The 15,860-nt window shown below is 47.0% G+C and overlaps 1 protein-coding gene across 5 annotated transcripts in view; it reads right to left on the bottom strand.

Moving 5' to 3' along the window:
• Nucleotides 1-15,860, bottom strand: part of Sipa1l2 (signal induced proliferation associated 1 like 2) — a 77,893-nt gene that overhangs the window by 35,157 nt on the left and 26,876 nt on the right. For all 5 annotated transcript variants that reach the window (XM_042686217.1, XM_042686216.1, XM_042686219.1 and 2 more), the window contains exons 8-12: nt 15,020-15,294; nt 4,766-5,023; nt 3,301-3,384; nt 1,619-1,719; nt 838-941 (exon numbers count right to left, since the gene is read on the bottom strand). In XM_042686217.1, the coding sequence (XP_042542151.1) occupies nt 838-941; nt 1,619-1,719; nt 3,301-3,384; nt 4,766-5,023; nt 15,020-15,294 (822 nt within the window). The remainder of the gene's footprint in view (nt 1-837; nt 942-1,618; nt 1,720-3,300; nt 3,385-4,765; nt 5,024-15,019; nt 15,295-15,860) is intronic.

Genomic DNA, 15,860 nt, shown 5'->3' with positions numbered 1-15,860 from the left:
CTGAAAACTGCACAATCTCCAAGTTCACTCTGAGGAAGAGGTAAGAACTTGATCTGAGCACGTGAATTACCTCCACTTGCACATTTCCCAACCTATTTAACACGTTAGTTTTATTAGGCATGAGCCAACACAGATGCCTCTACACTGAAGGGGAAATTGTGTTCCCCAAAGCCCAGTCTCCCTGGGGGCTTCACCACACTCTACACACAGCCCTCAAATGGGGAAGTGGCCTGTGGCATGGCCCACACACTGTGTGCTTCAGTGGTCTGTGGCCATGGCTGTGACCACACAGTTCTGGGCCACATGGACTGCTGCACGCTCCGATTCTCATCACACTGCGGGTGAGTGGTAAAAGATGAGATGTTGGGACAGGATTTCCTAACTCCCACCCTGGACATAGAGGCTTAGAAGTTGCACTCTGATCTGGGCTTTAGCAGTCATCTCATAAATTAGGGGTAACAACAACAATAAAAATCCCCTAACTTATTCCCCCCTCTTTTTTTTTCCCTGCCAGTCCTGGGGCTTGAACTCAGGGCCTGGGGATAGTCCTTGAGCTTCTTTTGCTCAAGGTTAACACTACCACTTGAGCCATAGTGCCATTTCTGGCTTTTTCTGTTTATGTGGTGCTGAGGAATCGAACCCAGGGCTTTGTGCATACAAGGCAAGCACTCCATTGCTAAGCTACATTCCCAGCCCATCATTTCCCCCCTTTTAACCTCTCCTCAAAAAGTTCTGTGTGGTGAACCACAGGTTCCTGAGCAGTTCCTGGCCAGCAAACAGGCGGCCCAGATGTGTCACCAGGTCCTGGCTGAGGATCCAGGCTGAAAAAGGACTTACATGACAAAGCTTATTGGGAGAGTCTTTGCAGCTTCCATCTTTCTGCAGAGCTCTTTCTTTATAGGAACTCAAGACTTTGGAAGGTGGGCCGTGCCACTTTGTTTCTGTCACATAAAGAGAGGAGAGCTTAATCATCAATTTCCAGTATTACCAAAAGAGTAAAGAAAACTATCAGTCCAACAGATGAACCAGACTATGATTCTAGAACTTATAGTTGTTACTAATGTATATGTCACAAGAATACAGATCAACCAACACAACCACAGCCATTCATGGACAACTAGAGCAAGTCAACCACACCAAACACAGCCAACCACAGCCATACCACATCAACCACTGCTGCCACAGACAACCAAATAGCCACTTATGGCCAACCATAGCTATCCACAACCACTCCACAACCAACCAACGCTACACATAGTAATTCACAGCCAACCACTGCCAAGCCACCACAGCCTACCACAATCAGCCATAGCTACCAGAGCCACCCAGTCAAACAACCCCAACCATAGTCACCAACTGCCAACTGCAACCAGTCACAGCTGCCCACAGCTAACCACAGGCAAGCCATCAGTCATGACATCACCAATCAGAGCCAACCACTTCTATCCACAGCCAGCTGACAACCAACCAGTCTCTCCAGGCCATAGGCACCTATGGCCTCCCACAGCTGCCCACTCCTGTGTTGGGAGACTGATCACCTTGGCCCAATGCCCAGGGGAGGACAAGGGGAGGAGCAGTGGCGGCGTTCCCCTGGGTTACCTGTGTTTCCCTGCGTTACCTGGGTGCCTGCCTCCTTCCATGGCATCCTCATGCTCTCTGGATCCATCGCATTCCAAAGCACCTGGGCCCTGGTGCTCAATCAGCAGAGGGGATGGACACCTAAGAAGGAAGGTGCGGGCTGTTCCCTCTTGCCGTACCACTTGCTGACAGAAGTGGCTTCTACAGGGGTTGTGCAAGGGGAACCCTGGCCAGAAAGGTTTTCTGGAAGATGGAAACAAAGAATCTTGGACACCTCACCAGAGAAGCTGAAGAGGCATTAGAACCAGGAGCTCTGGTTCCACCATGGGGTTGACTGTGCACTGAGATGGCAGCTTTTCACAATGGAAGCAGCTTGGCCCAGGCCAGGAGACTGAAGGGCTATCCAGGGTCAGATATAGCCCTGCCCTCCTGGGGAGCTCATTGCTGGGGTGTGCCTGCCATCAGAGTCTGGATTACAGATCACAGTTACAGAAAAAGCCAGAGAAGCTTCTCTATTTATATGAAACAACAACAACAAAACCCCCACATCTCAAAACAACTGCAACAAAAGCCACCACCCTTCTATGTTTAATATGTAACTTAATTTAGAAAAATTACTTAACAACTTTAAGGAACTGATTTTCCTAAGGTGAGGAAGGTATGTACATCAGACTACAAATACCTATTCCAAGCCCCACCCAGAAGACTGGATGCAGGGGGTGAGCTGTGCCACTACCCGGGAGATGCAGGGGTAAGCTCTGCCCTGCACCTGGGAGATGATGCCTCAGCTTCCCTCACGACCACAGTCTGGAATCTAGTCTCTTGGAAAAGCTATCCCCCCACCCCTGCCTTCCAGCACAACTCCCCCTCTCCTCCCAGCAGCTTTGCCCCCAGTGACCATGGTATCTCAGTGCTCAGCATCCTCAGGCTATGTCTGAGCTGCTGGATCCCCAAGATTAGCATGCAAAACCAAGCTATGTGCAAAGGCAGCCATCATGACTCCTCCCAGAGAAAGCAGATGCCTCAATGCTACCCAGTTTCTCCCATCCTCAGTGGCATTTTAAATAAGGGAGAAGCTCCCAAGGGCCTCCGTCCAAGAGTTCACAAACACAACTTCCTTGTGGAAGTCCTTTCCTTATCAAAATGAAAAAAAAAATAGGCTCCAATCACAGACCAGTGAGCACCATCCCCCAGAAATGGTGCTATCTGACCCCGGCCAGTCATACATCAAATGCTTGCCTGGGAGTTTCCATGTTCCCCAAATGGCCTCAAGTGCCACCTGTGAACTGTGAATGCTGTTGAATGAGTCACAGTTCCAGAAGGGTAGAAAGGAAACAAGCACTGGTGGCTCCCACCTAAACTCCTAGCCACTCAGGAAGCTGAGATCTGAGAGTGGAGGTTCCAAGTCAGACTAGAAAGAAAAATCCATAATCTAAAAGATTCTAATTGCCAATGGAGGCATGGCTCAAGTGGTAGGACACTAGAGGTCTATGGAAAACCAAGCAAGAATTTGAGGCCCTGAACCCAAGTCCCAGTGCTGCTAGGAGAGGGAGAGGGAGAGAGAGAGAAAGGGAGAGATGGAGAGAGGAGAGGGAGAGAGAGAGAGAGAGAGAGAGAGGTTGAAAGGAAGAAAACCAGAAATAAAGGTAGCATGAAAAGTAGAAAGGAGGGACAGAGGTAGGAAGGCAAGAAGGCAGGAAAGGAGAAGGCAAGGAGCAGTACCCGTCGTAGCCCACTTGTGGTCTCCAGGGTCCGCTGCCACCGGGTCCAGGGTCACTGGAGGAGGACTGGTTGCTGGGAGAGCTTCTGAAAAGTAGACTGGAGTTATTATCAGTGGATCAGGCCAGTTGCCAGGCGTCTACTGATAATTCTAACAAACTCACTTTGACTATGTATGAATGACAAAAAGAAGCAAGAAAACCCTGCAATGGTGTCAACAGGCTGAATCATAGACAAACTAAGCATCTGTGACACCCCAAGGTATCAGTGGCTTATAGTTGGCAGTTTGTCATAGGAATGAGATGTGGTGGGACAGACACTGGCTATCTAAAGATTTAAAGCACAGATAATGATCCCTCTTGGTGAAAGATGGAAATGCAGGAACACAGCCCTGGAGAACATAAATTATGAAGCCGCTGTGAAATCAGGTTACGTGAAACAATGCAAGCCCTGCTTTGGCTCTGTATGTAAAACCTATGCAGTGCAGAAAGCTGAAATCTGGTGAACATTATTTCCATGCAGCTACCAAATGCAATCTTTTTCCATCTGCAGACATACAAAAAGGAGGCCTGTTTGTAAGATTTGCATGCTAGGCTCCCCTCTGTCTTCTGGAGTGCTGGTTTTCTCTGTAATTCCCTAGACTATCTAATTATGTTAGGTTCTGCAGACCTCTCCTTCAGATGTGGCTGGCTGAGGCAGCCTCTTGTCCCACAGCTATCTGCATTCACCTCTGAACTCAGGGAGCTCACAGACCCAGCTGATTCTCATATAAGGAGGCCTGGAGCCAAGTTAAGTGAGAACATTGCTCTCAAGAGGAATTGCTCCAGGGGAACTAACTAGAGAAGGTAGAGGATGGCCACATTTTTCAGATGACTATTCTGCTAAGCACTGTGTAGACATAATGTGGGCTGGGCCATGTATTTTACCAAATTGCTCATTCAGTCCTCCGATGCCCTGATGAGGGCTATATTATCGCTGTGTTTATTTCCCAGGCGAGGAAACTGCAGGTCAGCAACAAGTGACAGGCCCAGGCCCAGCACATCAGGAATGTTGGAGTTAGGTCTGAGTCTAGGTAGCCTGGTTTCCAGTCCATGCTAACAATGCTATCAGAAGAGACCCAGATAAGCCAGCCTCAGGAAACCTACCACATTTCTGAGGTCATAAAACATGTGAAAATCAACACGAAAGGAATGGGCATGAACTTCCACACCGCTATTTTGTTCTCGGGACATAGTTACACAAGTTAGTAAGAAATTCTTACCCACTTCTTGTGGGATTGGAGTTTACTTTGAGGAGTGAATTCCTTTACTGAGAAAACAGTCATTTAGACGGAGCTCACTCTGCTTGTTCTGAGCAAAGTGCCAAAGGCCTGTTTAACTGTTCAGAACAAGCTACACGCAAAAGCCTCTTCTACCCTCTGAGCTCTGACCCACTTGGCAGGATCCTCTGAGGAAGAGCATGGTCTTACCTGGTGCCGTCAGGCAGCTTCCTGTCGAAGGAGGTGCTTCGGGGAATGGCGGCCTGGGCCTGTGGGAGCAGTGGCTGGCACTGCAGGCGGTCAGGCGTGCCAGGCACAGGGGAGGCTCTGGAGACAGGCTGTAGGGCGGGTGTGGGCACACGGTGCCATGTGGTGTTCCGCCTGAATGGGGTCTTGTACTCGCAGGGTGCGCCCTCGCTGTCCAGCTTATATTCTACCATGGGGATCCGGCAGAGCTCTGAACACCCCCTGGTGGGCCAAGAAGACAGGGTGGAGCCACAGACACCTGCAGCTCCACCTGACAGCACAGACATTGCCCTAGGGAGCACATTACCCACAGTAATATTAACATCCCTAAATGCCTCCTGCCGTTCAGAGTCTCTGCCAGAAATGGCACATCAGACAATAAAAGGGAGCAACTCTGCAGGTGAGGAGGTGGGGCCACTGCCAGAGTGACCCCACAGGCCCCACGATGTTGCTGGTGTGACTGTGCGGATGCTGAGATACTGCCTGGCTGTGGTGACCATGTGGGCCCTGAGATGCTCCACTCCCTACAAAGGAGCTACTGCTCCAACAGAGAGATTTGCCCCTGGCATGAGAGGCCTCCCGGATACTGTACATACTGTGTGTGGTTTAATGCCTCTACTTCTGGAGAAAACAAGTGCCACCTACTCTCATGGGAAGCCAGAGCCCAGTGACAAAGAACACCTGCTCAAAATCACACAGCAAGAGCCTGAATCAGGCTCCACAGTCCTGCCTATAGAGGCAGAAACCTGTAAACACCTTTCTTGTGTGGTGACCAAGCTATCCTGCTGTCCACGTGTCATTTACCACATGCTAATAATCAGGGTGTAAGAGACCCTTACCAGTCAGGTCAAAACAGCTTCCTTTAATTAGACTCCTTGTGCTGTACCAAAGCGTAGGTCAGGTGCATCCAGGTCCCTCTGTGCAGGGACCACAGGCTCTGAGAACTCACTTGGCACAAAGCATCTAGCATGCTGGGCCGGTAGGGTCCTACCTCCTTTTTCTGTCTTTCCCTGGCTGCAGTTCCACAGGAGATTCACTTTTTTGGGGGCGGGGGGGGGGGGGGTGGGGTCTGGTCATGGGCCTGAACTCTGGACCTGGGCGCTGTCCCTCAGCTCTTCAGCTCAAGGCTAGTGCTTTACCACTTGAGCCACAGTGCCACTTCCAGCTTTTTTTTTTTTTTTTTTTTTCTGCTTATGTGGTGCTGAGGAATCAAACCCAGGGTCTCATGCATGCAAGGCAAGCGCTCTACCACTGAGCCACCTTCCCAGCCCAGGAGATTCACTTTCTGCTATCGCCTCCGCACAGTTGCTGGGTCACCTTAACAGGACTCTGCCTGACACTGACTTTCCCACAATCCTCTAGGGTTGTGAGGCTGCCTAGTGATGGCCAGTACTTGCTTAGGCATGGAACACTGAAGATGTGGGTGAGGTGGAGAGAAGACAGTGATTTCATCTTAAGCTCAGAAGAGACCAAAGGACCAGGCAGGAGCTCTGCCCTCTGCAGCCATGCTGCAAGGTTGAACCAGGGCTTCTGGGCAGGTACACTATTACTTGAGCCACTCCCCTAGTCCTTTGGAGAGAGGGTCTCCAGCTAATTTTGCCTAGGAGGCCTCAGACTCCTCTTACCTCTGTGTTCCCAGTAAATGGAATTATAGGTGTGAGCTATCACACCTAGTTTGTTTTTGAGATAGAGTCTAACTTTAGCCTGAGCTAGCCAAGAATTGTGATCCTTTGGTCTCAGCCTCCAACTGAGATTATAGGTATGAATCACTATGGGTGGCCTAAAACTTATTTCTAATCTCTCCACAGTATTTGGCTCAAGGACAGAGGAAAAAAAGCAATGTCCTGATTTGTACTTTGGGAAAGTGAGGTGGCGGTGCTGTCTTCTGAGGTTGGATGAAAACCACTTCCACTAGAGGTTAAGGAAGATCTCTGCACTCCAGTGAATTTCAGTTCTTACGTTTTATTTCACTTCTACTTCATTACCACAAAGCAAACTTCACTTCTTTCTTATTAGTTTACTCTTCTCTGGATTTTCTGAGCTGGATAGTTCCTTAGGGTCAAATGCCCACAAGACCAGGCTTACATTGGGTAGTATTTCTTTTCTAAAATGCCACGAAGCTCTACAGATTACTCCTAGACTTGAACTGTTTTAATGCTTCTCATTTACAATGTCACATCTGCTGGGTCTACTGATTCTTCCCAACAGAAAATCCTAGCAGAACCATACCAAAGCACCCAAGAGCTCACTCCCATTTCACCTGTACTGGGGGCAAGCCTGGATGTGCAGGTGGCTGGGGTCCTCAGGGCCATGTACCTGAGAGGGTGAACCAGGGAGACCGCAACTGACCCTACCAAAACTCAAGTGCCTGGGGTTACAATGGGAATGACAGGAGCAGGCCTATGGTTACAATGGGAATAATAGGAACAGGGGTTGCCAGCCCAGAAGTCTAAAAGGCAATCTGCTTTGCTTAGGAGGAGGAAGAAGCAAAGGGAAGGTAGATGGCTCAGTGTAATGGTCTGCTTAATTCATGCTCACAGACTGGTGTCCTCAACAGGACACTACAATTTCGCTTGCATCTTGGAAGGAAAAACATGTGAATGCCAAATCATGGCTTACATTTGAGACAGATTTGGCAAAAACCTGTGCCATGCATCAATGGAGGAAAGGTCAGAGGGGAGTTCTCTCTCCGCCTCTTATCTTTCAAATACTAAAATTCAGCCTTGTTTTGTTCTAACAAAATTTACTCTTCTCAAGAGAATGGCTGCATCTTAAAATGCCTGTTGTCAAATCCGAACACTCTGCCAGCAGTGCTCAGAGGAGCTGGAATCTGCTTTTCCTCAACAGTAAGATACCAATCCCACTGAAAACCCCAGACCCAATTTGCAAAGTGTGTTCTCCATATCTACAAGAAGCTTTTTGAAGGATAGAACTGGGTTTTAGAGGTGCAGGCAGTGGTGTCAGAACTGCCCATGGCCTGCAGAGTGGCTCTGAGGTCTGCAGAGATAAACCTACTGGGTACCACCCTCTCCTTGGCTGGCACTCACATGAGACTCCAGGCAGAATACCTCGTTCCTCTCACGAACACCCTGTTATAGAGGACACATGACAAGTACTGCTGACCAGCAAGGGAGGCCAGCAGAGACCCCGACAGATGGATAAGACCTCATAGAAGATAGTACTGAAAAAACTAGCTGCCAATCTTGTGTGGAACAGAAACATGTATCAAGAAAAGACATGCTATTTTCCTGTACAGTACAAAATCATATGTGTCAAGGACACATGCTTGGTTTCCCTCTCACACTGAGTCAAGGGAGGGGGACACATTTTTCAATTTTCTGACAGTGGGGAAAAAAAGATGCAATCCCTGCAAATGTGGACATTGACTTCCTCTCTGCTCGGCAACCAACACCACACCCATCATCAATTTCATGGCTGATCACCATGCTATGTAGGGGTCAACAGAACTCAGCTTTCAGTTAAAAGGAACACAATCTTAACACTTCTTATGCAGGCAGAAACTTTGGGTGCTCGTCTCCTAACACTGCACAGACCCAGCAGGTCATTCATGAGCTACTAGCTGCAAATGTGGCACTCATGGGCTGGAATCTCCCAGGAGTTCATAGTACGTCTGTCTCACTGAACTCACCACCATAGACGGCCCTGATGACTTCATCCTGCACAAAGGATAGGAGTAAACTGACTGCTGCTGCACCCCTGTACCTGCCCCCTGCTCTCCCCTGAGGGGTGGGGCTGCCCTCCTTCCTGTTTGGGGGGCACATCCAGCAGTACGTGGGGTCCCCTCTGACTCACAGCCGGCAGATACCTACACTGGGTTGCCACGCACAGTATTGCCAGAGACCCAGGAAGGTCCTCACCAGGGCATCAAGTACCCATTCCCTCCAGTGGCACTTCTGCGTCTGGGAAGAGCCTCCATTTACATCCACCACTCAGATACCTGGGGTAGGGGTGCTGCTGACCTGTCTGGAGTAGGGTAACCTGGGGTAACTTAAAAACTTAAGAAGCTTCAGAGCTGCAAATTTTCCTTTATTGGTATTCATTATAGAAGGACTTGTCATTATTATCTTATTCTTTTCATCTTATGCAAAAGTAGGACTTACTACTTTGTATTAATCTACTTAAAAAGTAAGGAGGAAACACCCGAAGAACTGAGCAAGTTCAAAGGAGGAATGCATACTGCTACAAGTAAAGAAAAGTCAGCTGACTGAGCAAATTAACCGAACCAGGTAAATCACAGGCTATGCTTAATCACCCAAACTTAACTGGGGTCCCCAGACGTAAAACTGCATGGAGTACTGCGCTGCCCGATCCTCACTGGAACCTATCACCACAAGTGGTGCAGGCTACAAGGCTCTTCCCTCTAGACCTGCCTCAAGCAGCACCTAGTCTCCCACATGAGAAAGTAGGAAGAAAATCTCCACTGTTAGGACAAAAGGTCAAGGAGATTCAGGGGAAAGAATGCTAGAAATAACTAGAATACAGTACTTTGGACTCCAAGGCCAGTGCGCTTGCCAAAACACATGGTCATTTGTTTTAGAAAGCTACCAAGAAATAGTTAATGTACCTCATGTTATGTCATCATTTCTAAGAGAATCTCAGAAACAATAAAGTAAAAAAAATAAAATAAAGTGAATTATCTTATTTTTCAGTACCATTCATTTTATAAAAGAACTCCTTCACAGCCCTTGGGATTGAACTAATCCCTGGTATTTTAATCAGACTCCTTCCAAATCATCTCATAGGTTGATGGGTTAACTCATGCCCGTGTACTCAGCCACAGACTTGCTCTGGTACCCAGAAAGCCTAAAGTTTTCTGCTGGACACAACCATGTAGCAGAACTCTCTGTAAAGATGACGGCAAGCTAGACCTGAACCTGGCACGACACGAAATAGCAATTCATGTCTCAACAGACTTCCTTATTAATTCACAGATAGCAAGAGAGACATAACTAGACAGTAGAGGAAGAGACACTTAGTTCACAAAGCCACCTGACCCAGGCCTTGGGAGAAAGTCTGAGTGTCCTGTGATATGGAAAGTGAAGCCATCAACAGCCTCTCTTCCCTCCTGGCTGGGCTCAGGGTGAATGCTCTATCTCCAGAGTTACAAAGGCTTGGAAGGTTCTTGCTGAAACCAACCACTTCCTTTTGCTTTTCTTCAAAAGCTTGAAAGCAGCAATAAAGTTTTACTGTACTTAAATAATATGGTATCATACAGTGAAGATTCCAGTCTTACCTATTTGATGCTTGATTTCTGGTGAGTGTATGTCCATGAGGAAATGGCCTATGGCTTCTGCTGCAGGCCACCCTCTGCTTTCCAGCTAGAGGTGCTAACCGTCCCAATGTAAAGTATGGAAAAGCAGGGGCAGTAGAGTGCAGGTAGAGTGGAGCACGGGCAATAGAGTGCAGAGGGATGGAGTTGGAGCACGGGCAGTATAGTACCGAGTGGAACACGGGCAGTAGAGTGCAGAGGGAGAGTTGGGGCACGGGCAGTAGAGTACAGAGAGATGGATTTGGAACATGGGCAGTAGAGTAAGAAGGTTAATGGGAGAAGGCAACCACATCTTAGGCATTAGTTTGAGATCTGTATGGTCAAGCAATAAACTGTTACATGAGTTTCAGAAAATAGGTTTCAAGTACCCAAGATGTGAGTAAGAAATTCTGTTTTGAATGTTGGATAGACTACAAGAAACCCAGAGAAGTAAAAATCATGCCTGTCCTGCTCATGACCTCAGTAAGCAGGCCAGTTTCCAAGTAACTGATGGATTAAAAAGTAAACTGAGTCAGGGAGTCCACTGCAGGGCTGGAATACCTGAGCCATGTGCTGGCAGAATTGGACTGAAGACACAGAACAGCCATCATAAAAGTACTCTCAAAAGTAAAACCATATCATTTCCATGCTTTATGTGAAAATTCATTACCAAAAAGTCTGTAAAATAGTATCAGAATGTCATTTCCCTATTATCCATACAAGTTAGCTGGAAAATTCTAATCTAAAAACTCACTTGAGTCTAGATTTCAACTCACCATTATTCCCCCCCACCCTTAACACAGCTGCAATCTGGCAGGATTCTATCAGTTTTCCTTCCTATTGCTATTTCTACATCCTTCTTGTGTACCGGAGGGCATTGAGCAGTCAGGAAACAGTCAACAAGAACATAGTTAATTTTACACAATGATGAGAAGGCACCCATTTAGACTTAGGACCACCTAAGGAAATGTCCATGGTTTTGCATTATATAGTAAAATATATCTTGGGTAATACGTCAACGAAGCATGAAAAATCACAGAAAACAGATGCACCACAGCAAGGAATTTCATTTCCATTTTTATTGGACGTATTTCTATAACTCACTAGCATTGTGGAATGGCTCATGCATAATTCTGATGAGCTGTTACTTCCTTTAGTTACCAACCTCGTAATGTCAGCCACCTCTGGGGCTGAAGGCTAAGCTACCCCTGGCAGAATTGAGATCTTAACTAAGCACCTTGGGTGAGAGGCAGCACAACTCCTCTTCCTGCCTGCCACAGAGAGGGCTGCTCGGTGGCCTCCTCTACCCTTCAGAAGTTCATTTCCATCTGAAGAGTACAATTCCCAAGCTGCCCAGCCACTCACTGCCAGCCTGCACACATTCACTTAGGCTTCCATCCCCAGCAGGGGTCCCTTTAATAAGCATTCCCAGGGGTCCTCCCAGCCTGGTGCTCCCTGGAACTCCTCCAGGAAAGGCTAAAAATGGCTCTGATTTCCTTTCAAGCTTGGAACAGCTGGACAGGTCTTGCCCTGAGCTGGAAAAGAAGGGGATTTCAAAATGTGTGTTTTTGTTGTGCCATAAATAATTTCCCTAAGACAGGCTTCACTTAATGCAGCAGCATCTGAGTTATAACCAGGGTCAGGAAAACCAGAAACTAGCTAGTATGTGAGAGGCTTCTTGGGCTGCTGGTAGAGAAGAGGGGCTCCAAGTCAAATTATTTCCTCACTGCAAGACGAATACCAAGTTGATAAATGTAAAAATAAAGAGAAATGTTTTTCCACAGTATTTATGAAAGTTAAAATATCTTGTTTTTTTAGTCCTCTGTAATTACATGAAGTCCAATTTCATAGGGAAAAAACCATATATACACACAAATGCAAATACCTGGTCATTTAAAATGAATTTTCCTCCCTCCCTGATAATTAAAAGGCAATTTATGAGATAAGATGGAGGTAATTTTCCATATCACAAATCAAATATGTGGCTTTAGCTTGACCCAGGTCCTTGTATGCATTGCTGTAGAACTACTGTAATTAAATAAGATTCCTTTAAAGTTTTGTTCCCCATTGTGGGAATTAAGAGCTACCCATTTCCCCTATTAGCCTACTTCACCGTTTCCTGAGGCCTAACTATGGTGCTCAGTGGTAGGGTGCTTGTCTAGCATTCCTGAGGCCTGGGTTCCTCTCCAGAAGGCAGAAAGAGAAACCATAAAACAAAAGCCTCAGAAAGTGTGCCACTGCTAAGGACCTGGCTGTGAATAAAAATACCTCTCTGCGTACTGAGGCTGCAGCCCAGGGCTGGGCTGCAGGGGACCTGTTTCTGTGAAGGCTCTGACCACAGCAGCAGTGCCAGGCCTACAGTCACTGGTAGAAATCACACCTAGGACTAACACAAACATGGACTGAAGAAATTAAAAAATTTAGATTCATAGCAAATCACATGACACTAAGCTGAAGGACATATAAACAATACATGGAAGATTAAAGACCTTTATGGCACACCAAACAGCCCTGCAGGCTAGGTTAGAATCTGGAAGACTGGGAGAGGAAATCCCATGTAACTCAGGGGATGACATTAATGAGAGTTTTAAGAAATAGAGGTGAAATCGCTAAGTAAATACACTTGGCTATTTTCAATAATGTATACATATAAAACAAATAATTATGTATAAAGACAGGTAAATGGCTTCTTTTCTCTTTAGGAGGGAAAATAGGTTCTCCAAAAAAGGTAATACCCAGAACTTTCACACTGTACTTTTTATTTATTTTTGGAAATTCTTTGGAAATTCTATTCCTTTACATTACATATTCTAAATGCCAGACAAAATGGTAACCTAATTATTTGTATTACCCAGATCTATTGAGTACATAGAGAATTTCTTATTGAACAACAGTAGACCAAACCTAAAAAAACAGGCAAGTAATGTTCTTTTTAACCCAAAGGAAGGACCTGGAAACACTTTTCTCAACTACAAAGTTATCAGACTATATTACAGACAAGACTTGATTCTCAACAGTCATACATCTATGTTTCTAGCATGGAAGAAGAACCTTACTATCCATAAACATTTCTAGTAGCTGGCTTAAAATTCACTGTGAAAGATTTTTCACTTACACAGCCTCTGAACTTCTAAGGCATAAAATAATTGTCTTTAGTTATTTCAAGTCTCATTTTTTTCATCTTCATCTTCTTTGTACTAAGTGCTAAGTGTGATCCATACAATACTGAGAGTGAAGGATTTCACAGGGCAGAGTCAGACACAAGAATGAACTCAATGGCAGGTCAGCCTGTTAACTAAGCTGCACTGATAACCACACTGGACAAATACAGGACACATGGCCAGGTTGTGGCTGGAGTGTAGCACAGTGGTAGAGGGCTTCCCCAGCAGACACAAAACCTAGGACTCACTGAAAAAGCCAACACAAGCTCAAAGCAAAACAAGACAAGTCAAGCCCAGAGTGGCTTTCTTTTGATAATGGTAATTTAAGTGGTAGATTAATAATAGAAGAGGCTTTTGAGAAATTTTGTGTGTTACCCATGGACCAAGATAATATAAGACTCACTCTTGTTGTTGTTGGTCATGGGACTTGAACTCAGGGCCTGGGTACTGATCCTGGGCTCTTTTACTCAAGGCTAGCACTCTACTACTTTGAGTCACAGCTCCACTTCTGGTTTTCTGGTGGTTAACTAGACATAAGAGTTCCATGGACTTTCTTGACCAGGCTGGCTTTGAGCTAAGATCCTTAGATCTCGGCCTCCTGAGTAGCTAGGATAATAGGCATGGACCACCAGTGCTTAGCCCTAGCTTGTTTTTTTTTTTAAGAGATCATTGTTTAGAGCTGACCCATCCACTAGAGAAGCCACTATCTATAAGTGGTTAATTAAATATAAAAATGAAAATGAAAAGCAGCTATTGTTGCAAGTACAGGACAGCCATACATGGCTCAGGCGCGGATGTAGAGCATGAATGAGCCCCTGGACAGCACCGGCTAGAGGAAGGGGGAGAGAGAGGAAGGACAAGCATGGCATGGAAGCCAGAAAGTGGGCACAGTGGTCCACAGTTGATGGGAAGAATTTCCTCTTTAATGTGAAGGAAATTGAAATGGTTATCTTAGAGTTTTCTTTTCTCTAAACTACTAAGGGAGCCCTGATTCTGCTGGAAGGGTTTAAGTACTTATGACATCATCTTATTTAACATAAAAACTGCAAGAAGTAGGCAGCACCCTGGCCCCATCTTCCAGATGGTGAAGGGGGCTTTGAGAGAACACAGGAGTTGCCAGGGCCACATAGCCAGGCTGAGACACCTAGCCACTCCCACTCTTCCAAAGCCAGCATTCTGGAGGCTGCCTGCAAGGACCCCCTGGGAGAGGCAAAGGGCAAGCTGGGGATTTTACCATGGGACTTCGGCCCACATGGCCCTGTGCACAGGGTGGCATGCTCTTAACCCTCACCCCTCATCTCTGGCCTAGCACTTTCTTGATGCTGAGCATTATTATTTTTTGTTAGCAACAGAACAGGACTGCTTTCCATTGTGAGAAACAAGCCTGTTGCTAACACCTCGAATGAGTAGGAGCTGTCACCACTTCTTTAGACATAGGGAGCTATTGCCTTGAGTGTGTTGTTACTCATGGCTGACTTCCTGGTACACAAAGAAGTGACTGTGCAGAGGGGTGTAGCCTGAAGGCTGTGCTGTAGCTGTCTCCTTGCAGGCACAAGTCTCTGGGCTGAGACAGCCAGCTGGTGTCATTCCTTCCCTGTGGTCCATACTTACTCTAACTTTACAAAGCTAGTGTCTTACCAAGGTTAGAACTTGTCACTTACCACATAGTAACCAGCTTTCCAACCTTTCTCCACCATTTTCCAATGGCTGACGCTAGGTCACATGGGCAGCGGGTCTGACCACCCCTTCTGAGAGTCTGCTACTCCTTCCCAGCTTCCCTGTGCTTACCTCCGAGGTGAGCCGTCATCGTGGGGCTGGATGATGACCACCTTGACAGTCACGGAAGTCCGCAGCAGGTCTATCATCTGCTCGTGAGTCAGTGTGGCCACGGCCACTTTGCAGATCTCTACGAGGCGGCTGCCCTGGCGCAGGCCTGCCTTCCAGGCAAAGCCAAAGGGCTCCACATCAGCCACAATGCCCTCGAAGTTCACATGGAAACCGAGCTGGCCCAGCCCGTTCCTCCGCAGGGTCATTTCCACAGTCTCACAGCCTCTCGTCACGATCTATGGGGAAAGCAGATGGTGAGATGCCCTCATGCTCAGGCCTTAGCTGCTGCTCTGGGGACTGCCTGAGACACAGACAGACTCCACCCCAGCTCTCCCCTGGGTGTGCCAGGCCAGCTGACTGCCAAGGTAGCAAGTCAGGGACACTTAAATCTGGGGCCTGCCACAGGGGACTGGGCAGTAGGTGCAAGGGAGTTAACCAAAGCACCACGCTGGCTCCATTCCCCAAAGGCTCAGATTCCTCATGTGAGTCCTGCCCTTGCTTGAACACTTTTGCCTGGGACCTTCTTAGCTTTACTCCCTCCGCTTCCTTCTTTGGTTAGCTGATGTAAATGTCACTTCAGATTACAGCAGTGGAGAGAATGTTTAAAACACTTTCAAGACCATGTAAGTCTCAACCATCAAACACTAAAACCAAGTGGACAATTTTATTTCACTTAAAAAATAATGGGGCCCAAAGTGCCTTCTCCAAGTCGCTTCTGGACTCAGGCAGGAGCCCAGCGAGGTCAGATGGCCAAGCTGACAAGGCTCTCTGCGTAGCACCCTGCCTGCCCAATCCTGCTCTG

The sequence above is a fragment of the Dipodomys spectabilis genome, unplaced genomic scaffold (assembly GCF_019054845.1).
Source record: "Dipodomys spectabilis isolate Male_0828 unplaced genomic scaffold, ASM1905484v1 ptg000096l, whole genome shotgun sequence".
NCBI lineage: Eukaryota > Metazoa > Chordata > Mammalia > Rodentia > Heteromyidae > Dipodomys > Dipodomys spectabilis.
Note: the sequence above shows the minus strand (reverse complement) of the source record. Positions and strands in the feature narration are given on the sequence as shown.